This window comes from Astyanax mexicanus, chromosome 9, assembly GCF_023375975.1.
Source record: "Astyanax mexicanus isolate ESR-SI-001 chromosome 9, AstMex3_surface, whole genome shotgun sequence".
Lineage (NCBI taxonomy): Eukaryota > Metazoa > Chordata > Actinopteri > Characiformes > Acestrorhamphidae > Astyanax > Astyanax mexicanus.
In genome coordinates, this window is record NC_064416.1 from 8,098,499 (window position 1) to 8,125,000 (window position 26,502).

At 37.1% G+C, this 26,502-nt stretch overlaps 1 protein-coding gene across 9 annotated transcripts in view; it reads left to right on the forward strand.

Annotated features, from left to right (window-relative positions):
• ppfia1 (PTPRF interacting protein alpha 1) overlaps nt 1–26,502 on the forward strand; it is a 108,217-nt gene that overhangs the window by 64,488 nt on the left and 17,227 nt on the right. For 8 of the 9 annotated variants that reach the window (XM_049483313.1, XM_049483314.1, XM_049483317.1 and 5 more), the window contains exons 10-21: nt 3,185–3,268; nt 5,383–5,514; nt 8,217–8,279; nt 8,383–8,465; nt 8,629–8,779; nt 10,924–11,147; nt 12,186–12,417; nt 15,652–15,681; nt 19,494–19,612; nt 20,313–20,485; nt 21,992–22,082; nt 26,211–26,292. In XM_049483313.1, the coding sequence (XP_049339270.1) occupies nt 3,185–3,268; nt 5,383–5,514; nt 8,217–8,279; nt 8,383–8,465; nt 8,629–8,779; nt 10,924–11,147; nt 12,186–12,417; nt 15,652–15,681; nt 19,494–19,612; nt 20,313–20,485; nt 21,992–22,082; nt 26,211–26,292 (1,464 nt within the window). The remainder of the gene's footprint in view (nt 1–3,184; nt 3,269–5,382; nt 5,515–8,216; nt 8,280–8,382; nt 8,466–8,628; nt 8,780–10,923; nt 11,148–12,185; nt 12,418–15,651; nt 15,682–19,493; nt 19,613–20,312; nt 20,486–21,991; nt 22,083–26,210; nt 26,293–26,502) is intronic. The other variant, XM_049483316.1, reaches the window with a different exon arrangement.

A 26,502-nucleotide genomic window follows, 5' to 3' on the forward strand; every position in this document is an offset into this window, starting at 1 on the left:
TTTAGTCCTGACCTGATTTAACATTTCTGAAATGTGTGAAAGATGTGTCCTCCCCATAGCTGTGCGAAAAGCTCCGCCTCCCTGCAGACTGGCTCTGCCAAGTCAGCGCTGGAGGAGCTCAGCTCAGCGTCTGGTTTTCATCTGGAGAACTAGCTGAGCTGTGGTAGGGTTTGGACTGTGCCTTCTGCAGAGATAAGCAGTCTTCTTACTGAACTTCTCTCTGAACTGAGCTAGAGGAGAAACGTGCACGACTGAGAGATTACTCGCGTCTATCTTATCTCAGTATGATTAGTCATCTATATTTATTAATATTAATCATTTGTTTTCTTAAAGCTCAGTTTGAAGAGGTTTAAATCCGTAGAAAGAAAAGGATATTATATGGTCTGGTAAGACTGTCCTGTAAACTAATATTAAATAATATAATATAATATTTTTATTATACAGTACCAGTCAAAAGTTTAGACACCTTAAATTGAGTGGTTTTTCATTATTTTAAAATGTTCTGCCCTGAAGATTAATATTAAAGTTATACAAACTATATATTTTCTTGCTTAGATTAGACAGCTTTGCACATCTCTGCTGGATTTTCTCAGTCAGCTTTATGAGGTAGAGTCACCTGGAATTGAGGCTTTCAGTTAACAGCTGTGCTGAACTCATCAAGAGTTAATTACTTGAATTTATTGTCTCTAAAAGTGTTTGAGAGCATCAGTTGTAGGTAGTGAAGTGGTAGAGTTACAGGTATACAGTGAATAGTGAATATTTGAGTAATGATCTAATCCATATTATGAGAAGCAAGAACTACTCAACTAGGTAAAAAATGAATTCAAGAACTTCAAGTGAATACAAGTATCCTTAATATTCCTTTGCAGTCGCAAAGACAACCAAAAAAAGTCATGATGAAACTGGCTCTCATCAGGACCGCCCGAGAAAATGGATGTGATGGGGAAAAAAGTGTTGACTGGTACTGTATGTATTGTCTGGTAGTGCATGTACCAAAGCATTTCTTTAAAACCTCAGGATTTAAAAACTTTTAAAACCTATTCAGTTACAGATGCTTACATAAAAAATAGATAATTCTAACAAAAAAACGGCTGACTGAATCTGGGTAAAATGTGTATTGGCTCATTCTTTTCTTTTCTTATCTGTGTCCAAACCCCCTCACAGTTAAGTGCTGGTTTGTTGATCTGTTATTTTAATTCATTTATGGGTTTTTGTGAGAAATATTTAAGAAACCAGTGAAACATTATTGAGTTGATCTGTTTTATTTCTTTATTTTAGACAAAAATAAAAAAAGCTCTGCCTGACTAGACATCTCCCTGCCTCTCTAGAAAGTGATCCTACAAAAAAAAAAATCTGCTCAAGACCAGCTGCTGGTCATCCAAAAAAAAACATAGCGTATGCTGATAGGCTAGCTCGTTAACTAGCTCTTGATCAGCATATAAGATATGTTTTTCTGTGTCATAAGCTTATTTTGAGCTGTATTTTAGCAGTGTAAAGATGCAGCAGCAGGTTGTGTACTGTAATAGCAACTTGGTAAAAGCTAAAGCTCAGAGATTGAGGAGTAGAATGACATCAATCTCCAAAATTCCTCACATGAATCTGATGTTTGTAGTAAAATACTCTTCTAATCTTACCTTCCTCATACTGCGTTCCACTCATTCCTGAGTGCACGGCTTGGATGTCCTGCTCATCCTCTGTCCTCTGTCCCCTGTTCTGTGTTGTTGTGTTGTTGTGCTGGTCGGGTCGGGGTCTGAGCTCTGCTTGGTGTTGCATGAAGCTTGTGTTTATGTTCTCTGGCTGGGCTGATTGTTGGGAAGCTGTGCTGCCCGTGTTGAATGCTGGAACATGAGTGTTCTGCTCTGCTCTGTTTATTTGTTAACTGTTTGTCTGTTTACGCTCTTCTCTCTCTGACCTGAATGTAGCTGAGCAGCCGAGACTGAAGCATGATAGCGTAGCTTTAAGAGCTTTCTAGAGAATTAAAGAGTCTTGTACAATGTCAAACAACAAAATCAAGTAACATTAAGTGGCACTACTAAGTAGGGCTGCATGATATTGGAAAAAATGTACATTGCAACAAGTGTTCTTTTTTCAACAATATATTTAAAGATATTAAACAATGCAGGTCCAATGACGTCACCAGCCCCGCCCCCACCCACACACTGTCTCACCTCTGGACTGTTCATGAGCTGAGTTAGCGCCGAGCACTCAAAATTGTCTGATAGTGTATGTACCAAAGCATTACCGGTACTTTAAAACCTTAGGATTTCAAAACTTTTAAAACCTATTCAGTTAAAAGAAATACAGATGCTTACAAATAAAATATAGACAATTCTAACAAAAAACTGCTACCAGAAAGTAAGAAATGCTAGTTAACTGGGTGAAATGTGTATTGGCTCATTTTTTTCTTTGAACCAAATGAAACTGTGATGTCCAAACCCCATCACAGTTAAGTGCTGGTTTTGTTGATTTGTTGTTTTAATTTCCAATTTAAGGTCCAATGACATCACCAGCCCCGCCCCCACCCATACACTGTCTCATCTCTTTACTGTTCATGAGCTAAGTCAGCGCCGAGCACTCAAAACCCGAGGAAAACGGCAAAACAACAGTAATCGACCCTTTAATCAGGCATTTAAATGGAAGGACATGAAGGCAGCAGTAGCTACTGCTAACTAGCCTGGCTAAATGCAAATAGAGAAAACTGAAAACTAGCTAATATTTAATATTTTTTCCCCCCCTAGAGTTATCTCACTAACCTTTAGCTAGTATCAGAACAATTTTAGATTCTTTTTGGAGGCTTTAATCTGAATTTAGTCTATGTTTGGTGGTGATTTATAACATTTATTTATATATTAAGATAAACCACATAATAAAAGCTTATCTTGCTTGCTAACTAGCTACATCAGCCTTGTATAAATAGTGCAAAACCCAAAATAATTAAAAAGAAAAGATTGCGGTGGAGTTTAGAAAAGGTTTGATTTTAGTGTGCTGTTAGCGCTATGCTAATTGGCTATTCCATACTGGCTAAAGTAGTATTGCAGCAACAAGGCCAAACATTTAAATAGCTTCAAACATCAAATATGTCTCGCCTGATCAATTACATTGGTTGATTTCACAGCGAACTATCGATTGATTTTTGGATGTTTAAATTATCTATAGTCTGATTGTGCTGTTTTTGCATTTCCAGGCTGAGGAGCGGCACGGTAACGTGGAGGAACGTCTGCGGCAGATGGAAGCTCAGCTGGAGGAGAAGAACCAGGAGCTGCTCAGGGTGAGAGAGTTCAATTCACACATCAGTCATTTAAGCAGCAGTGGGGTCAAAACCCTGACATAACATCCCTATGATTTTGTACACAGGATCTGCTTACTTTTCCATATTTAGACAGAAGTGTTTCTAAAAGCTACAGCAGTCGCTGATCTACAGTGTTGCAGAGCATAGCTAGCATTGCAATTTGCCTCCAAACAATGCTGTTAAATTCCAGAGAAATCTTGATTGATGCAAAAAATCTTGAGAATATTTAACAGATGCATCTTACTTATTTTCGTACGTTTGATATATGTGGGTCTTTAGAGCAGAACCTTGTCTTGGTTCCTCCTAAGGTTTCTTCCTCTTAATATAAGGGAGTTTTTTCTTGCCACTACAGTAATTGTAATATATCTACGCCAAAGGGCATGGTGATCTCGAAATAAGGTGTGTTCAGGTAAATTTCTGATGTATTGCTATCTTGAAAATAAAAAACACAGGTGAACCACTGACTGAATACAACCTGACAGATGTCAACAGACAGATGTTTATTGCTATTTTGGCAGTACATTTTCAACACAAGCTTGTGCCAAATGCAAATGCACTTGTTGCACACACATCGACACAAAGCATTGCACAAACCCATAGCTCATGCCTGTTGGCAGCTATGCAAACTTGTATATATGGTAAACCGAATAAACAAGTAGGTCTGTTTCCTTTTGTTTAGAAGCGTTGGACATGTCCAGGTAGCTGAGTTGGTAAAATAGCAATCCACCAATGTCAGAGCACACCTGGCTCTTTAAGAGAATGGCAAGTAAAACACTGAATGGTTTATTTTATGTTACGCCCAATACTCACCCATGATTAATTAGAAGAATTAGTACATGCCTTTTGCATGTTTCAACTGCACAAGGTGTAAATTTCCCGTCGTTACGATAGCAAAGACCCATACCCCATAAATCAAGCTGCTCTATGCGCTTTATAATTCTTGCGTTTTTTACATAATTTACATGGAAAAACATTTCATTTTATGTGTAATGGCCTTAGTACTGCCGCCAGTGTTTTCTAAATAAGGTGTTATTAAATTGATTGATACTGAGAGACCGCTTTTCACACCTACTTAAACAACTATTTTTAAATGTGAGCGTTAATAAGAACAAGTGCAAATCACCTCATCAAAGATTCTATGCTAATTAAAAGACCTACAATTGACCTACAATTATTATGAATAAAATACCATGGCCAATATGTATATTAACATGTATATCTTTTTGGACAATCAAATATAATTCCAATATTGATAACACAGATGGATATAAGAATGCCTGCAGAAGAGATGTCTGTACCTAAAAACTAATTAAAAATGACTTAATAAAAATAAATTTTAAGTCAGTGGCAGATAAGTATATTAGAAATGTTTAAAAATCATATAAATGTTTTTTAAATAACTTCAGTCATGATATATGATTCTGAGTTTTGAATATACACTGCATGACCAAAAAAAGGTCACACACTAATATTAAGTTGGACCACTTATATCTTTGATTGTAGCACGCATTCACTGTGGCATTGTTTCAATAAGCTTATGCAACGTCACAAGATTTATTTTAATCCAGTACTGCATTCATTTTTCACCAAGATCTTGCAGCAGCATTGATGATGGTAGAGTCTGACCAACCACTGCACAAAGCAGCTCTTCTCCATCCAGCACATCCCAAAGATTCTCAATGAGGTTAAGATCTGGATCTCTCATGCTCCCTGAACCCTGAACTCTTTCACAATTCCAGCACCATCAATCCTGACATTATCATCTTGGAATATACTCGTGTTCATCAGGGAAGAAAAAATCCATTGATTGAATAATCTGGTCTGTATTCAGTATATTCAGGTAGAGTCAGCTGACCTCATTCTTTCAGCACATACTGTTGCTGAACCTAAACCTGCAGACCAACTGCAGCATCAACCAACCCCACATCATTTACTTACTTAAATCCAGGTGGAGACTTTTTTTGGCCAGGCAGTGTATTCCAGCTCTGTTTATATTGTAGTTAAATAAATAATTAGCCCGCTGAATATGTATTGTGTACTACAGGGTATGAACTTATGTATGCTGTGTGTGTGTGTGTGTGATCTGTGTAAAGGCACGTCAGCGGGAGAAGATGAACGAGGAGCACAACAAGCGTCTGTCTGACACAGTGGACAAACTTCTGTCTGAGTCCAACGAGAGGCTACAACTCCACCTGAAGGAGAGGATGGCGGCACTAGAGGACAAGGTACTGCTGGAGCTTCTGACCTGTTTTATGGCCATTAAAAATTTTAATAAATTTAAGAAATTATAGTAAAATTAAAGTTTCTAGTACATCTAGTACAGATCATTTAAAACACAAGGTAAGATTAAAGATATGAGGGTTCAAAAATAGAAATGCATATATATATATACATATATTCATACATTTGAATTCAAATTTACATAAATATGAATTAATAAAAAATTGAGAGTTCATCCTCTTTTAGTGCCATTAAAAATTATTATATATTTAAAAAATGATTAACATTGTCACATACACAGTAATTCATACTAGTACATCTCACAGTATAATAGTTTCATGACTGTCTGATCATTTAAAATACAAGGCAAGATAAAAGATATGAGGTTTCAAAAATAGAAACGCATATATTCATATATTTGAATAAAAATGTACATCAATATGAATTAAAATTTGAGAATTAAAATGTGCGATCGAGATATCGTAGTAAGATCTATTATTATTATTATTATTATTATTATTATTTAATAAAACACATTTAAACCTACAGTACCAGTCAAAAGTTTGGACACGCCTTCAAATTCAGTGTTTTTCTTTGTTTCTTTTCTTTTCTTTATTTTCTACATTAAAGATTAATAATAAAGAAATGAAAACTATTAAGGTACACATTATTATGAAATTATGTAGTAAATAGTAAAAAGTGCACGGCCTCCACATTAATCCTCTGATCTAAACCTGATGAACTGAGATGGTGATTTGAGGTGATTTAATTGGGATGAGCTGGAGCTTCACAGCGTGAAGGAAAAGCAGCAACTATTGTTCAGCACCTCCAGAAACTCCTTCCTTCAATATGCTGAGAAAACTATTCCAGGTGACTCTCCCTCATGAAGACACTGAGATTAAAATACCAAGAGTGTGCAGATCTGTCCTCAAAGAAGAAGCATGTGCTCCTGTAAGGCTTTAATATAGTCTTCAATGTAAAATGTACTATGCCAAAAAAGCATAAGAAGAAGGAAAACCCACTGCATGAGAAGAGGTGTGTCCAAACTTTTGACTGGTACTGTATGGTGACCAAGTGGTGTAAACAATAAAAAAATGCTACTAACATAGAAAACCAGAGGAAAAGGCAGATTTATTAACAGAAATAGAAGATGCTTGCCTAATCCTTATTGCTAAACTGTTCCGTGGTCTTGGTGCATTACCCTTTTGCTTCATTCATGTTCTGGAAACAGCAGTTAGATTCTGAGAAGTAGAGCTCAAACATATAAATCAGTACTAAAGCACCCAGCAGCTGCATTAAGTGCTTTAAGAAGAAATAAAAGCACTTTAAACTGAACTGAGCTGACAGTGTGATGTGGTGTAATATGATCTCTTATCTTAGACCCAGTAACCAACCTGACAGTAGAAATCTGCACTAACTGCAGACCTAAAAGAGTAAAGACTGAGGTTAATCACAGTGTATAAGCAATTGGAATAATATGTTGTGTCTCGCTAAGATTTAGTTATCGTTGTTAGGGTTTTAAATGCAGTATATTGTTATCCAATTTAAATTATTCTTCCTTTTAACCTTTTTTGTACAGTATATTACTATTATTTTTCTGCTAAATCGGACCTTTTCCTGAAATTTTTGTGATATTGGCACAGAGTCAACCACTTAGCAACACCGTAGCAACCACCTGGGATATCCCTGCAATGCTAAACACTAGGGGTGGGCGATATGGCCCTAAAATAATATCACAATATTTCATGGTATTTTCACAATAGCAATAATCTTGGCGATATTACAAAACATTGAATGAAAAAAAAAAATCAAGAATACACTACTGCAACTAAATAAATTGTATTATTGCATACGATATGATATGGCACACCCCTAACTGAGAAATTAAAAAAAAAAAAAAAATACAAGATTTTTTAAAATCAGATTTGTAACACAAGTCAATAATCCAGAATGGCATGATACTAATAATAAAGCACTCCAAATATCTCCATATATCCAGGATTAAAGAAAAATAAATGATACTGGACAGATATAATCTGTCTCTAGTAGATATAAAATAGGAAATGAGAACAATGTGGCTTTTTCTTTTGCTAAAAACAGCAAAAAAAAAGTAGCACCCTGATGTGATAATTAGGGGTGGGGGATATGGCACAGTGTAATATTGTTAACGATATTCCAGAATCTTAGCGATATTATTGTGTACGATATGATATGGCACATTCTTACTTCCCTACTGCACCAATATAGCAGTCCTAATATCCACAGAGCAACACCATAGCATTCACCTGGAAACCATAGCAACCACCTGGAATGTCACAGCAGTCCTTAGCACCAATAAACTGTGTAACAGCCACCTAGCAACACCACAGCAGCCACATAGCAGGCACTCAGCAACATTATAGGTACCACTAGCAACAACAAATCAATCAAGTTAGCAACTACACCTAGCAACTACATAGATCCTCTTTGCGACAACTTTTCAACTACCTGTGATACCATAGCAACCATTTAGCAACATTAAATAAATGCACTTTTCTACACAATAAACCATTTGACTTGCAGTTTTGTGGTATTTCTAGTAAAAAAGACATTTATTTATTTATTTATTTTTTTTATAGTATGTGTGTGTGTTGTGTTAAAGTTTTAAATCAGCAGATGTTTCATCCACTCATTTCCTGATTGGTTTATTTGGTTTCTTCATGTTTAGAACGCTCTAATCCGTGAGCTGGAGCACACAAAGAAGCTGATAGAGGACGCTCACCATGATAAAGTAAGTGGATCTTCTGCTGCCACTGTTCTGTTGAATAAGCTCTGTTTTATTGAGCTGTTTGCTGTCTTTAGTCTTCAGCTGTGTGTTTATTTGACATGTTCAGGAGCAGCTCCTGATCCAGATCGAGACGATGCGCTCTGAGAGTGAGCAGGACCGCAGCAGGAGTAACTCCATTCTACATCAGGGGTGAGGTTCTCACTTAATAAGATCTCTTAAGTGTCCTTAGCACAGCTGTTTCGTTTGGTTCAGACCTTTGGTCTTTATATTTTGGTCTCAACCAAAATAGCAGGTGCATTCCTGAAGCTGAACCTGTTTTTGTCCTTCCTCTGATTGCTTGTCCTGTTTGCAGACGGTCTCATATGGGCAGCACTCCAGACTTCAGGTACCCAGTATCTGCGTCCTCCATGATGGACAGCCATTCTGACCATTACAGCAGTGCCCTGGTGCTGAGACGACCCCAGAAGGGCCGGGCTGCTGCTCTAAGAGACGAACCCTCAAAGGTGAGCAGACAGCTTGATTGCCCTCTCCTGGCTCCACCCACCTTAGTGTATATTACAATACCCCTAATGAGAGACTGTAGCTCCTCCCCCATTCATTGTTTAATCTCACAACACCTACATTTAGAGTGTCATTAATATATATTCATCCTAATGAGAGACTGTAGCTCCTCCTCCTCAGTGTTTCATATCACAATACCTACATTTAGTGTCATTAATATATATTCACCCTAAAGAGAGGCTGTAGCTACGCCTTAGATCACAGCTCATCACAACACACAACACACATTTGTGGGCGGAGCCTCGAAGGCAGTAATAATGGATTTTATGATCTTAGTTTTGGTATTATTTTTTATGATTTATTTATTTATTTATTTTTTTAGATTAAGTCTAGGATGCTATGTTGAGTTAGAGTTAACACACAGGATTTTTAAAGTTATCTTCCAGCTTTTAAAGTCAGACCTAGCTATACAATAGGAAAGCTTTGTTTTATAGAAACAATTTCCTAATTCTGCTCTGTGGATAAATTAAGAGCACTGTATCAGATTTCACAGATTCTTCTCCCTTTCTCTTTCTCTTTCTCTGTCTTTTTGCTTCAACTTTGGACTTCAGAGACATGTAAGTGGAGTGTTGGTGCTAAGCTGATGCTGGTTCAACTACATCTGGTTTTGCTATAGACTTTAAATGATAAATGTGGTTATATATAGTCAACCCTCTGCTCTGATCTGATTTGATCAATAAGATATTTTGTTTAATAGGGTGAGATTCTGTTTTGATTTTCCAAATAAACAAAAGTTCTTTAGTAGAAAGTTTTTTTTTTTTTTTTTTTGCTCCTGGCAGGCCACCCTCTTAGACAGGGGTGTCCAAACCTTTGCAGCTCTTGGCCCAATTAACCTACCACAAAATGGTCTATGGCGAACATTTATACCTTAAGCCCTATCCGGACGGGATTAGTTTCTCAGGAGGACGTCTGTAAAAAATATTTCACACTTCTACTCAGTGGTAAAACTCTTGCATCCAGACTGCAATTGAAAAAAACAGGAGGATCAGTGAGTTTTTAGGCTTTCTCGGTCACGTGACATCACATTCAGTAGCTCCTCCATTTCCACTCGCTGTTTTGTTTACATGGACCTCCATGGAAACTCACGCCCAAAGTGTAATTACGGACAAATAGTGGACAAATAGCTATTTTAATAAACGCGAGGTGATGAAACTATGACATGTGAATCCACGGGATCACGAGTTCAGCGAAAAACAGCAGATAATGCAGCCTGCAATTTTTCTCGAAGGACGTCTGATAAAAACGCATACATAGTTGTTTCAGACGGGAATAAAATCACAGAGGACCCCAATAAATGAGAAAATTACCCCAGAAACCCCTGAGAAACTAATCCTGTCCGGATAGGGTTTTAGACAAATAAACAAATGCAGACTTGATTTGCCTCAGAATCTTTTTTTTGTGAAAGACAACCATGGATAAAACTCATGCAGTAAGACGTTTTACTTGCTTTAATATTAGCTTAATTAGCTTGTTAAGCCCCCATATACAGTAGCTTTGTTGGTTGTGGTTTTACATAAGTAACTTTATCTGACATTTCTTAAATTATTTTGTGTTTAAATATCTCTAAATAAATATTTTTGAAATATTGCTATTTTGGGAATAATACATACATGCATACATGAATGAATGAATAAATAAATAAATAAATAAATAAATAAATAAATAAATAAATACATGCATACATGAATAAATAAATAAATACATAAATAAAATTTGACCAATGGCACCCTACCAGTAGCACTGTGGTCCCCAGGTTGGCCATACAGTTTATAATCTCTTTACAATAAAAACCCAGCCACTCAGCTAATACATATTTACTTTTTCTGTAGGTTTAGCAGTGGAGCTGTAGGGCTAATGAAGCCAACAATTAACGGAAGCTTATGTGCACTGATTAGCTGCATGTTCTCTTTAATTCGTGTGGTGGGATTCAGTAATCTCTAATGGACTTTTGGAGTTTTTGACGCTGTCTAACTGAAGCAGAGTTAATAAATACTAGTTATAGAGCTGTTTTTAAGGCCTCTCATTGCAGATTCTTGAGGTCCTCTCAGTCTTTATTAAATGTATTTGTCCCTCTGTCCATCCGCAGGTGCAGACTCTGAACGAGCAGGAGTGGGAGCGGGTCCAGCAGGCCAACGTTCTGGCCAAAGTCGCGTACGCGTTCGAGAGCGACGTGGACCTGTCCGACATGGAGGACGATCGAGAGACCATCTTCAGCTCGGTGGACCTGCTGTCCCCTGCTGGACAGGCAGATGCACAAACACTCGCACTGATGCTGCAGGAACAGCTGGACGCCATCAACAACGAAATCAGGTAAAGCTCACAGACTAAGGGGGCGTTTTCTGGGCGTATAGCAGTGCTTTTCAAAAGGTAGATAAAGGTTATCAGCAACAATGAATTATATATTTATTGTTGCAAAATGTGTAACACTTGTCAGCAAGAATTTCTAGAGCTTCTTAATGTAGTCTTGTGATAATTATTTCCATACAGCTCCAATGTTCTTACACAACCTATCCACAACTATCCTCCAACAGCATCATCCCACAGTTTAGCTAGATCCAATTGTCTCACCCATTCAGCTGCTGCTAAGCTATATATCCCCAATCACTAGTGATGCCACAACACAAGGAGGGTGAATGCTAGCACAAGCCTCCTCCGACACATGTAAGACTCTGCCTCTTTTTGAACTGCTGCTGATGCAGCATTACTGAGTAGCATCACAGTGTGCTCTGAGGAAAGCGCAGCGACTCGGTTCTGATACATCAGCTCACAGATGCCTTGTGCTGATCTACATCACCCTAGGAGTGATGAGGGGAGAGATCACCATCTACCCACCCAGAGAGAGCAAGGCCAGTTGTGCCCTCTCAGGGCTCCGGCAGCTGATGGCAAGCTGCATGACGGGGATTTGAATAAGTGGTCTCCCAATCATAGTGGCAGCGTTTTAGGACGAGCGTTGTCCTGCTGGAATTGCACAATGGGCTATCACAGTGCCTGTAATGAAGACCATTGTGCAAAAATGTTCACCAAACCATGACACCAGGCCTTCAGGACATGTGACTGCAAAAACTGATCTTGGCACTGATCATGGGGGACCTATCAGCTGTTTGACTCGTAATCAACACTCTACTCCTACTTAAACTGTTACATTACAGATGTTACACACTACTTCTGTATGTGTAGCTCAATAAAAAGCCCATATCAGTTTAATTTTTAATCAATTATTGTTTCTGGTAACTTTTATCTTCCTTTCAAATAGCACTGCAATCCAACACTTCCTTCTGAGTGCAACTGAAGTTCTAAGTGTAAATACTGTAAGTTATGTGTGTGTGTAATTTTTGTGTGTTTGTTCAGGATGATTCAGGAGGAGAAGGAGAGCACGGCAATGCGGGCGGAGGAGATTGAGTCCAGGGTGGGCAGTGGTGAGAGTCTCGGTGGTCGTTTCCGCTCTATGGGCTCCATCCCTCCCTCTTTCCACGGATCCTCACACTCGGGCTCCTCTCCTCCAGGATCAGGCCACTCCACCCCTCGCAGAGCCCCACGCAGCCCCAACCGAGAGGCGGACCGCATGGGGGTCATGACCCTGGTGAGACCCATCGTACATTTTTAATATTTCTGTTTGTGTTTACTCTGAATTTGTAGGACTGGGCGATGTCGAACAGACCATATTAATTTTTTGTTCATTTAGGAAAGTAAATTTTGTATAAATCCGGTTTCATGTAGTTTTGTTCATTCATTTAGTTTGTAAAAACTACCTGAACATATCAAGCAGTCAATATTTCCCAGATTCCAACATAATAATTGAAGTAATGGCTAATGGTCGATAAAGCATATCATCTTAGTAATAGATAGTATAAGTGAACTGAATATATGGCAACTAAAGCTCACTCTGCAGAAAAAGGCAAAATAATAATAACCACTTTTGTTTTTCGGCCAAGGGAGTGAAAATGCTGCAATTTACACTTGTAAATTTTATTACGTTTGTAGATTTTACCAGCATTTTATTACATTTTTGTGTGTTCAGTAAATAATGTATAGCTAATTTGCAAAAACAGATAAAGATATGTTGGAAGTCTTCAAACATGTAAAATTCTAGTTTTGTATATTTGTAGTAAAGGACAAAATAATTTTGACTAACTAATTTAAAAAGTAATTCTTTTTTTTATTAATTTGAACCTGTGGAAAAACTATATGCTGTATTTAGTCTTCAGCCTTGAGCCAAATGTATAATTTTTTATACAAGTTTTGGTTCATCTTTACTAGCTATTCTAAACGAAACTAGCTAACATTTACTGAACTATATATATTGTAATTATAACATACTAATATTAAAAAAAAAAAAATATATATATATATATATATATATATATATAATATCGCCCAGTTCTTCCTGTAGGGAAGGTCATTTCCCTTTGTGTTAATATTAATAAATGTTGTCATGTCTTTATGTTGGTCAGCCCATGTTCATTAATCCATATATTTGTATGTTTGTATGTGTAGTTGTTGTAGTTGTGTTAGTAGCCTGTGTGTAGTAATAACCCCATGTGTTTGTGTCCCAGCAATACTGCTATGATCCATATGTCATCCAGCACTCGCTCTCTCAGACTGTAGCTTACCAGCCCTACCCTACTCCTCTGTTTACCTGTGCTCCATTCATAGTGCAGGTACCATCCTTAACCCCGCCCACCCAGCGCCGGACCCTCTCACTCTGAGGCTGTGCTCCAATTCTCTTTTTTCTTGTTGCAAATATTACAAGAATATATATCGCATTTCTATACATTGCTCACATGTTTTAAGAGGTTACAGTGTGTTTATTAGGGCTGTCACTATAATAACATTATTATTTAGTCTGTACGTCAACTTTGTTTGAAACAGTGATTCTATGTTTTTTAACCCCCCTCTGTAGCATCATTTTATTTACCTTTATATATATATATTTTTTTTTTTTTTTTTTTTTGGGGAGTGAGAAAAATGTGATAGATTTACTTATGATTTTTTTAATGTTATGTCTGTTTTTAAGATTGTTAAAAATAAGATTTATTTGACTTATTTCTGTCCCTGTGTCCAAAGTGTGGCTTTCATTCCTACAAGGATAAAGCGTCAGTCCACTTTTAAAACATATTTTAGACGTCTGTGATATTAAATTAAAAAAACTGAAAACGATTATAGAGGCAATGTAAATAAATTGTAAATATACTGTCATATAAGAGTATAGAAGTAGCTTTTTTATTTAGGATATGTTCTATCCTAAAAAAAGTCTGAGTATCCTTACTAATTAAAAGTTTGTTGTTCTGTTAAATGTTGTAAATACATTTGTAGTGTTTACAGAAACAATATTATTGAATTTATTTAAAGGCTGTTATATTGTGACAGGCCTACAGTTTATGTTAGAGTAATATGGTAGTGTTAACAACACTCTAAATGTAGGTATTGTGATATACACTGAGGATATAGGTGATATTTGTGAGCAGAGAGTCTGAGGAGGGCAGGTTGTTGTGTTCTGCTAAGTGCAGCTATCTTTCTTTCTGTTTTTTTTTTTTGGGGGGGGGGGGGGGGTGGAGGGGGATTATAGAGGAAATGAGCAATTAGACCTCATGAAAAATGTGCCACTCCAAGCGAGTGTTTACTCTGGACATGCAGCCGAGAACTAAAAAAGAAGAGGAAATAAAACCAAACTCTCAGCTGTGAAGGTTTTAGGCATTGTTTAAACACCTAGATGAACTGAAATTTCAGGATTCTGAGGATCTTACGTGTGTTTTTTGTACCCAGTCTTCTAGATTAAAGTGTTTTACGGTGTTTTAAGGTGTTTAAGGGTTTCTGAGCCGCCTCACAGTGAGAGGAAATCACCTCCAGTCAGATCATCTCACTGCTTAGTTTGATGTGCTTTCATCCTGCTTCATTCCATGCTTCTCACTCTTTAACACGATTCACCAGGAAACAGATTCACAAAAGTGTCTTAAAAGAGACATAAGCTAAATTATAATGTATTATTTATTATGTTTCACCATTAGCATTAAGGATTTTTAATTTTCTCTTGAGTTTTCTTTGCTAAGAAGAATCTGTATTATTAGTTTTTTTTATTGCCGTTACAATAATCTTATGATCTAAGAGTCAGATGGATCAGTAATTATAGCTAAATAATAACAATAATTATTTATGTTCTTTATGATTTTTGTTTATTTATTTATTTATTTATTTATAGCCAAAATAGTTATTGTCTGACATTACATTTCTCTACATTTCCAGGAAGAATTTTCGATAAGTTTTCTCTGAAATGATCTCTAGATCTTTTCTCCCTTAATTTTTTTCAATCTTTTTAATTTACCTTTTTAATTTACCTTTTTAATTTACATTAGAAAGAGCTAAAGAAAATAAACAAGAATGTCAAAGACATAGACAAATTAAATCTACATTTGTTCTGAAAAATACAAAACATACAGCGCTACAATAAAATTATTACAGGTTTTTACACAAATGACAAAAAATAAGCTGCAGAGGAATCTGCAGTTTAAATGAGATTATACATCTGATTTACAGCTTTTGTTAGGGCTTTTCCCTAGAATATATGTATTTAGGAATTATTTAAAATGATTTTTTGTGAGTGAGACTTATTCTTATGAAGATTTTCTATAAAGCTTTTGTGAATCTGGTTCCAGTGTCTCTCCTCCTGTTTGCTGTGTGTGTGTGTGAGAGTGTGTATATAATCTGTGTATTTTCACTTCTTCTCCTGCGAGTGCAGTGTGAGTTCTCTGCTTTCTCTGGTTCTGTCGTTTGCTGTGCCACTAACTCTTCCTCTTTTTTTGCTTCATGCTTCCGACAGCCTAGTGATTTGCGGAAGCATCGTAGGAAGGTAATCTGGAGGAACTGCGCTCTGCTTTACCCTCATTTCTCTCTCTCTTTCTCTCTCAGCCTCGCGGCTTCTCTTCATGTTACTACAGTTTAAAAGCCAAGGCTCAATCTTAGACTGTATCCTTAATAATTTGGGGACACTGTAGTTACCTAAAATGTTCACTGCAGCTTGTAAAAAAGCTTTACATACACTATACAGTACAGAATAATCTGTACAGCTGTTTATTTGACTTTAGTAACTTGATTTACCGTATTTTTTACACTATAAGGCACATTTAAAATCCTTTAAGTTTCCCAAAATCATCAGTGTGCCTTATAATCCAGTGCACTTTATGAATTAATTTAGTACCACTTTAAAATAAGACTACCTTTATAAAGGGTTAATAAATGGTTTACAATTAGTTTATTAATGGTTACTAATTAGGTTAATAGTAATTAGGTTAGGTTAACAGATTAATTAGGTTATTAGGTTAACAGATTAATGATCAGTTATAACACATATGTAGAAAGGGCAACAATGACCTGTTGTTTGCCAAATAGTGAACCCACAGCCATCTATACTGTTGCCCTTTATATATAATAACTGATTATTAATGATTTTAAGGCGTTTACAACCTAATTATTAACTATTAATAAACAAATTGTACAACATGTATAAACCCTTTATAAAGGTAGTCTTATTTTAAAGTGGTACTAATAATTCTACCAGTCAGGTATTAAGAAGCAGTAAAGCCACTCCGCTGAAGAAGTTTCAGTTTAGTTCTCCAGGACTAGGGCTGGGTGCAGCAGCATTAGCATTAGCCGCTAACCACAGCGCTAGCTCTTTCGTTGTTCTGATGTGTGAGTATATTGGGCTGTAGTCTGTGTGTTTACTGTATTAAAACAAGTTACGCAGTACGAACCGCTAGCTGACAGAGCCCTGGCTTACCAGAAGACTCAGGGTTCCTCAGTGTAGCGCTGTCAGGTGGCAGTTATTAGCGCTAAGCACTGCTAGCCACAGCTAGCACTGTTGAAAAAAAAATTGGATATATATCTAAGCTTACTCTAAATAAACGGAAGCACTTTTCTCACCCAAATAAACAGTTTTCAGGAGAGAAATCTGTATAGATTAATAACATGGCGACACCCTTGTTCCTTACTATTGTCGCTTAAAATGTGCCTTGTTATCCAGTGCGCTTTATGTAGGAAAATAGACCAGAAATTAGACGTTCATTGATTATGTGCCTTATAATAAGGAGCACCTTATAGTCCGAAAAATATGGTACATTGCACTTTTCGTACATTAAAATGCAGCACAAAGTGCTGTAGTTAAACAGACAGGTGAACAAAACAACAAAACAAAAAGTAGAACTATAAAAATAAAAAAAAACATCTAATTAAAAGCTAATGTAAAAAGCAGATATTCTTTTTGAGAATGTAATCAGATACTGCGTCTACTGGATTATTTAATGACTTCCCACTCTGTTCAATCAGATGGAAATTGTATTCAGAATGACCTCAATCAGGCCATCTTTATACCTTTCACCTATGATCAGCTCTTTCTGTTAAGACAATATATAGTTCAAAAAATGATTGTGATAAATGATATAATTGTTATTTTACCCTTGTGTGGTGTTCGGGTCTGTGGGACCCCCCCCCCCCCCCCACACACACACACACACACACATTTATATTACATACAGTCTGTTTGGCCAAGGGCTAATAAACATTGCTTCATTTATAAATTTGAAACTAAACAAATTTTCTACTCATATCTTGAGTTTAATTCATTTTCTTATTTTATTAAAAAAAAAAAAACTAATAAAAAAAGAGTAGCTCTTTTTGAAAGAAATGTAACATAAGAAAGGTAAAGGGCAAATATTAACCATGTAAGCTGTTTATATTGCTTGCAATTTAGGTGAAGCAAGCATGTGTAAAACATTTTAATGTAAAATTGCTTAATTGTGCTGAATTAAACACAAATAACAAAGTAAACGAGTAACAAAAATATGAACACCATACAAGGGTTAAGACAGTTTTATGCCACTGTTGTAGGTAAAATAGCATACTTAACTTACATCCTTCTAAAAGCAGTGAACCCTTAAATTATTGAGGTTAATCAGACATTAGAATTGGAATATAAATATGTTTAAATAGAGTATATTTAATGAAAAAAAAAATACATAATAAAAAGGCTGTTTAAACTAATCAGGCTGAAGGTGAACATGGTTGGGTGTCCCCGAACTTTTAACAATGTTATAAGCCCTTTTTTTGGTGCTGCTCTGTAAGTTGATACAGGCAGAGCAGCCTCAGTCTGTGTGTTATCAGTGTTTGTCTGTGTATCTAAATGTTTATTTAGTCTGCATCAGGCTAGGCTCAATTTTAAAGAGTGTAATTTTGGGTTTGTGCTGCTTTTGAAGTTTTGCGGGTCTGCTGTAATTGGCTGCTGTGTAAAATCTTGGGTCCCGCCACTTTTATCAGAAACACTTTGTCTTTATTACTTTTACTGCAAATAATGTGGTTCTGTTTAGTTTTAATAACAAAATCGTGCCGAATTTACGCCTCCAGCTGTAAGTGTGGATCTGACAGTCAGCTGACTGTCCTTTAAAATCTCCTCTAGTTGTTTTGAACTGCTATAAAGTCTGTATATGATGACACAACTTTTATTTTTTGTGATATCAAAAAATGTCCTTTCAGCCTATAAATGCAGCATTTTATAACATTGTGAAGCCCCTCTTATTCACACTGTTTGAAGAGTTGTTTAGCTTAAATTGGAGCTACACTACACCACTTGTATCCTGATTTTAACCTTGGCTTTAAAGTTGGCTCTAGTCTGCAGACACTGGTGACAGTTGGAGTGAAAGTCATGTAGTGTATGATGGGCTGAGAGTCAATATATTTAAATTTTTTAGCCTTAAAGTCGTATCCAAATTCAGTCACTGAAAATTAAACGTTTGATTATTTTTGGGTTTTTTTAAACATGATTTTGAGCGCAATCTGGTAGTGTAAACTCTTCACCAAATCGAGTCTGAACCAACTCCAACAGCAGCAAATGAAAACAAACATTAAAGAGAAAATACCATAGACCAGGGGTCAGCCCACAAGCATGAAACATCTGTCTTGTGAGGTTGTTTGAACTATAATGAACGATAATGAAAAAAAAATAAAATGCTTCTCTGGAAAGCTTTTGTTTACATCCCTCCCCTGTTTTTCTGTCGCACTCGGCGTGACTTTAGTTTCCGCCCGTTCTCGTTTTTCCACCCGTTCTTGGGCTCCCTATCTCCTTATAAGGGTGTGTTTTTTTTCCTGGCCGTGTCCCAATTCACTAGCCGGGGCAGAGGTTATGTTTATAGATTTAACTTTTCTTTCTTCTTGGGTTTACCTGATTTGTGATCAACTGTTCTGCAGTTGGGTTTAACAACCCTCTTGGCTGGAGAGCTACTAGTCTGTAGCACTCCATCCCATTACAATTCATTTTTCACAACAGAATATCTGGCCCGTGGCCAAACTTAATTGCAGACCCCTGCCATAGACATTAAATTACGTCACACAGTGGGTAAAAACAGTGTGTTTGTTTGTCCAGTCTATAATCTGCTCCCACTTTAAAAGTTCTGTAGAGTATCTAAGGCTTTAGACTGCTTTAAGAATAAGCCAACCATTTAGAACCGACTCTATTACCAAAATATTCTGGTGTAAAATTAAGAACAACTGTTTTTGGATCACAAATACCCACAAATATTACGAGTACACTTGAAGAAAATAATAAAATGTTCTAAAATAGCAGGATATTGGCATTTTACTGTTAGTTTAACTGACCTGTTTTATTGTGTTTAGCCCATTCAAGATGACAAGGCCACAATCCAGTGCGAGACGTCCCCCCCGTCGACCCCCCGCTCCATGCGTCTCAGTAAAGGACACGCAGCCAGTCATGAAGACATCAGAGACATCAGGAGGTAAAGACTCTATCACACAATCTTTTAAAATCAGATTTCAGTCACTTTCGTATGTGTTTATACATTCGATTTTTCAGTATGTGACATTAGTGTGAATTAGGGTTGCAAATAATGTCTGTTTTAGTAGTTGACTAATCTGACTATTATTCTTTTGATCAGTCAATTAAACGCGATTCCATTTGTACTTCCTGGTCATAAGGCTTCTGATTTAATGCATGTTATATTACACATTGACAATTAACTATCAAAATGTACTGCAAAATCGCTTTAGGACCCTAACCGATATTAACCTAAACATTACGAAGTGTATTATAGTATTATAGGAGATTCTGTGCTAATTCAGCTCATCTATTGTGATTGTGAAGTTAATATTGACATGGATTGTATTATAAGTGCTTAACAGTAGACAAAAAAAGTAATTTTATTATTATATAATTTATTTATTAGTATTTACTTAATTAAAGGGGTGTCAAGGGGTCCAGCGGAGTAAGTGCTGCCACTAAGATCAGGAGATCGCTGGTTCGAATCCCAGTCATGCGGCTTGCCATCAGCTGCCAGAGCCCCGGGAGAGCACAATTGGGCTTGCTTTCTCTGGGTGGTGCTGCAAGGTGTTTGCTAGATGCTATGGTGTTTAGCAAATGGTAACCTTTTTTTCTTTTAACACATTTTAAATTTACATATTGTGTGCGTGTGTGAGCAGTATTGCTGGACTGCAGGACGGTCAGGGCAGTAACCCCAGCAGCAGTAACAGCAGTCAGGACTCCCTTAATAAAGCCGCCAAGAAGAAAAGCATCAAGACTTCCATCGGCCGTCTGTTCGGCAAGAAGGAGAAGGGCCGGCCGAACCCGTCGGGCAAAGATTCGCCCAGCCAAGGTACAGACCTCCCCCCATCAGCCTTTAATCCAATTTAACCTTTAATTAATTCAATTAATGCCCTGAATCTGATTGAGTAAATGTATCTATTGAACGGATCAACTGAAGCTAAAGCTAAACTCGCTCTAAGTCTTTTATCTCCTCCAGAATAATTGATGTTGATCTGTGTTTTATATAAAATCAGGCTTTGTCAGCATATGTTAATCAGTTACTGCAGCGCTAAATGTACTTTTACAGATAGAATAACCTTTATTCAATAATGTGTTCATATATATATATATATATATATATATATATATATATATGTATGTAGAGGTATTTCTTGATACAGATTTTAAAATGCTTTAAATTAGGGATGTTGGAATTATAGGCTGATATTAAACATGTATATAAAGTATCTTCCCCTGCAGATATACACATTACAACTAACAGAGAGTAGACTAGACACTCCGGTATAATTTTAGAAACATATGTAACATTTATATACCTTACACTTTAGCTTTCATCCAACTGTGTACAAACAAAAAAATGAAAATTTCCACTACAAAAATAGTTTTTACATTTATGTAGTCCTGTGAACTCAAACTGTTCACAGCTTTAAACCCTTTTTTAATTAACAGGTTAAATAAAACAGTAGATCTATTGAAACCTAATAAAAATTAATAAAATTCTTTATCTTTATCCTTTAGCTTATTCAGTTTTGTGTGTCTCTCGGTGTGTCTGTGTGTCTCTTTGTGGGTCTGTGTCTCTCTGTGTGTCTGTGTCTCTCTGTTTGTCTGTAACTCTCTGTCTCTGTGTGTCCCTCTGTGTCTGTAACTCTGTGTCTGTAACTCTGTGTCTGTGTGTCCCTCTGTGTCTGTGTGTTCCTCTGTGTCTGTGTGTCCCTCTGTGTCTGTGTGTCCCTCTGTGTCTGTGTGTCCCTCTGTGTCTGTGTGTCCCTCTGTGACTGTGTGTCCCTCTGTGTGTCCCTCTGTGACTGTGTGTCCCTCTGTGACTGTGTGTCCCTCTGTGTCTGTGTGTCCCTCTGTGTCTGTGTGTCCCTCTGTGACTGTGTGTCCCTCTGTGACTGTGTGTCCCTCTGTGTCTGTGTGTCCCTCTGTGTGTCCCTCTGTGTCTGTGTGTCCCTCTGTGACTGTGTGTCCCTCTGTGACTGTGTGTCCCTCTGTGTCTGTGTGTCCCTCTGTGTGTCCCTCTGTGTCTGTGTGTCCCTCTGTGTCTGTGTGTCCCTCTGTGTGTCCCTCTGTGTGTGTTTTTGTGCGTCTCTCTCTCTGTGCGCCTCTCTGTGCATCTCTCTCTCTGCATGAGTCTGCCTGTAAATGTGTAAAATGTGGTTGTAAAGTGTCTTTGGGTGTCTAGAAAGGTTTATATGTGTTTGTTCTGCTGTAAATACTGTTAATTAATGCCTAGTATTAAAATGTGTTGCAACAATTTCTAAATAATCTGGTTTTAAAGTGATTTTATAGGTTATTTTCCCTATTTTTAATATTCGGGTCGATATTTCCACAGCCGGCACGCCAGAGGGAGATGGTTCACAGGATGCCATGGTGCTCAGCAAGCTGGGAGGACCCGGAGAGAAGAACAGGAAACTGCAGAAGAAGTAGGTTAACCAGTGTCTGTCTCGGGTTTGTGCTGAGATTAAGTGTAGATATATCAAAGCGGAAGCCTTCAAAACCACATCTACAGCAGAGAGGGGAAATCACAGCCCCGGCTCTGCCCTCACACACACACACTGTGTTCACACACAGAGGAGATTCAGAGGGTTTACAGAGAGGAACATTAAACACAGGGGAAATAAATGTGATGTATAGAAAGGAAAAGGTAGAGTATGCTGCTGATCCAAACAGCACTTCAGAGGCAGGAGTGGATTAAGTGGTTTTAAGCTGGATTTATACAGAACGGGCTTTACTCTGCTGAATGTAGGCGATATGTCAGTGTGTGTATAACAGGTATAAAAGACTAAATGACGGCTGAAACTGAAGATTTGCAGCTTCTCGCTCACCTGCTGAGTGCCTCTCTTACCATCTGCTGTGATGTTTCATTTACATGTTCATTTAAAACCTTCTTACAGTGTTTACATTTCAGCACATTCACCACCGCGGCTTAATGTTTTAGCTGATAAAGATGACCAAGCCTTGACCGGTCCCCTCAGTACACTTTAGTTTCTTACTTATATACCTCGACCCTCCTGTATTTTAACTTGTTAAAAAGCTACTATGTAGCTTTTTTCTGTTCGTAAATATTCTATTTAAGAATAGACTATTCAAATTTGTTCTAATTTTCTGTGAGCTTACCAGATGTATTCAGCAACTGAAATTAAATAAAAGGATTGAATAATTTATACTGAACAATAACAATTTCTTTAAAAAGCAAGACAAAATACAGGTAAATAAATGTATGCAATAATAAATAATACAATTAATGAAAACGTGCTTACAGCCAATAAGCAAACCCAAAAATCAGTGTCTCAGAAAATTAGAATATTATATAAGACCAATTGGTACATTTGGCAGTGTGGGCAGTGTGCCAAGTCCTGCTGGAAAATGAAATCTGCATCTCTATAAAAGTTGTCAGTAGCAGAGAGAAGCATGAAGTGCTGTAAGATTTTGTGTGAAAACAAAACTGCACTGACTTTAGACTTGATAATAAAACACAGTGGATCAACACCAGCAGATGACATGTCTCTCCAAACCATCACTGATTGTAGAAACTTCACACTAGACCTCGAACAGTTTGGACTGTGCGTCTCTCCACTCTTCCTCCAGACTCTGCTCCCTTCATTTACAAATGAAATGTAAAATTTACTGATGATCAGTGATGGAAATAAACGCGTAATACATCTATATAATATGAGGTTCACATTTTGAACTGAATTACTGTAATAATATAACTTTTCAGTGATATATATATATATTTTTTTCAGATGCACTTGTATAATATTGCAAAAAGAAAATGAATTGAATGAAAAAAGAAAATTAAAAGAAAGAAAATGCAAAAAGAAAATGAGTTGCAATGTCAGTATTCCAGTATCTTTCCAGTAAAATTGCAGCTTTAAAGTCATTTTAATGACTAATAATAAATCCGTTTTTTTTATTATTATATAATAAATCAGGGTTACCGTATATTAAATGCTAATAATAATCAGGGTAGTGTTTAAATAATAAGGGGTTAATGTGGGACTTGCGCTTGGTCATCTTTCTTCTCGTGCCTTCATCACTGTTCCTTCTTTATCATTTAAAGGATTCTGTTTGTTAAAAATATATTTTAATGAATAGAATTCGTCTTCATGTGTTTAATATTGTTGTGTATGTTTAAGGTGACACAGCACACAGCGAGCTCAGCTGAAGCACAGATCAGATCACTGTGTGTGTGTGTGTGTGTGTGTGTGCAGTGTGTGTTGTTGATCTGCTTCAGGTCACTCTTTAGTTGGCTGATTTGTGTTATTTTGTTTTCCCCCTCTCCCCCTTTTATTTCATCCATTTGATCATGTCATTTGTAGTCCAAAAACAGGGTAAGTGGCTTCATTTGGCTTCATCTCTTCTCGCCATAGAGCTCGCTCTCGGGCGGTTTGGGCATGGAAGACTTCCTGCACTCATCCTCCTCCTCCTTCCTCCTCCTCTTCCTCATGCCTGTTTATCCACTGCCTGCACTCTTACTAACCCCAGTTCACCCTCACTCACAGTTTAATCAGCTCATATTGAACTGCGCTCCATCAGTGGAGCTACTGATGGGAATTATGACTGTGGACAGAAGAATCAGCATCTCAGGAAGAAGGCTGTCACCATCTAGTGGTTACAGCTGGTGCTGCACAGATTATGTTCATTATTTAAATCCTTTCAGAGAATAAGCGTCAATCAACTATTCCTCTCTTTTCTTAAATTTGTGTAAGTTATTTTATTATAAGTGCCTTTAAATGATTAAATATAAGTCTAAATAAAGCATATTTTAGTTTTAAATGTACATAAGTTGCCCAAATAAACAAAATAAAAATTAAGAACTGATAGAGAATATATACAGATATAGAGATAATATGATAAATGGTTATTTGTTGAAAAAAAGTGCATTAGCTCTATATGTTGGTATTTAATATTTAAATGTTATTTATTTATTTACATTTTATTATTTATTTATTGAGAATTTGTGTGTGAGTAGATAAATATAATAAATTATATATACAGCTTTGGAAATTTAACCAAATTAAAAAAAACCTCTGGAATGTACTCAAAGGGAAGATGGATGATCACAAGCCATCAAACCAAACTGAACTGCTTGAATTTTTGCACCAGGAGTAAAGGCATAAAGTTTTCCAAAAGCGGTGTGTAAGACTGGTGGAGGAGAACATGATGCCAAGATGCATTAAAACTGTGATTAAAAACCAGGAATATTCCACAAAATATTGATTTATGAACTCCTAAAACTTTATGAATATGAACTTGCACTGCAAGCTCTGCATCTTTTTTGTTATTCCAGCCATTTCTCATTTTCTACAAATAAATGCAGAAATATAATTTTTTTATAAAATATAATTTTATAATTTGGGAGAAATGTTGTCTGTAGTTTATAGAATAAAACAACAATGATCTTTCTACTCAAACATAAACCTATAAATAGCAAAATCAGAGAAACTAATTCAGAAACTGAAGTTCTCTCTTATTTTTTTCCAGAGCTGTATATATGTATTAAGAAGCCGTTACTGTTAGTTTTTTAGGAGAGTATGCAAACAATTCTTGCCCATAAGGTGGATAATGTTTTGAACTGAATTCATGAAATTTTACAATGATATTCTTAATTTTGAGATGCATCTGTAAAAGATGCTGTAAGGCTAAAGAGGGTTACGTACTATTCCTAAAAGAAATAAATAAAACTAAATAAATGTTATGAAAAATGTTATTTATTTGTTTTTATAATATTGCCCAGCCTTACCTCGGACCAAATTAAAACCTCAAGGCAGGTGTGAAAACAATCCTTTAAACTCGGACTAAAGGAATAATTTAAGGTCATTTAAAACTGATTGATTAAAAATAGCATGCATAACTATATTATAACTATATTTAATCTGTTTAAATAGTAACAGTAGTAGCTGTAGTGTAACTGATGTAAAGACAGGAGCCAGACGGGCTGTGCAGCAGGACCACAGCAGTGTAATAGTGTGTGTGTGTGTGTGTGTGTGTGTGTGTGTGTGTGTGTGTGTAGCAGATTTGAGCTCGGCGGAATGTTTTGGCTGGTGTGTGTGTGTGTGTGTTTGATGTGAATGGATCCTGATGAATGAATGAATGAATTGTCCACAGCTTGTCTGGACAAGTGTGTGTGGGTGAGCATGAGTTTAGTGGAAGCAGAAACTGGCATATGCCTTATCTCTTTTTTTGCATCAGTACGGAGTGTGTGTGTGAATGAGAGATTGTGTGCGTGCGTGCGTGCGTGCGTGCGTGATTTGCTCGTGGTGCATGTCTGTCTGTCTGTCTGTCTGTCTGTCTTTTTTCTCCTCCTCTGGATCGACTGCAGTTCCTGTAAAGAGCAGAACATGCCGGACCGATCTCTGCATCTCTGTTCCTCTCAGCATGTGAGAACGTGTGTGTCTGGTGTTCTGTACGGACTGCGTTTCTTCCTGTGGGCAGGGGTTAAACTGTGTGGTGCCCTGGTGTGTGTGTGTAGGTGGTTGGGAGTGTGTGTGAGTGTGTGTTTTGAGGTGGATATGTTCCTATGTGTTCCTCTCTGTGTGTTCTTTAAGGCACGAGTTGTTGGAGGAGGCCCGCAGGCAGGGGCTGCCCTTCGCCCAGTGGGATGGACCGACTGTGGTGGTCTGGCTGGAGGTATGACCACAACACCACACAAACACATAAATATCATACCTGTCAAGTCTCCCGTTTTGGCCGGGAAACTACCGTATTTTACTCCTCTTTCCCGCCGTCCTCCCGTATTAGTATTTTCCCGTAAATTTCCCGTTTTATCCTAAAATTTAAAAAACTTTATTATTGAGGAGACAGGGCACTGACCGATCTGTGTCTCTTAACCAATCGTGG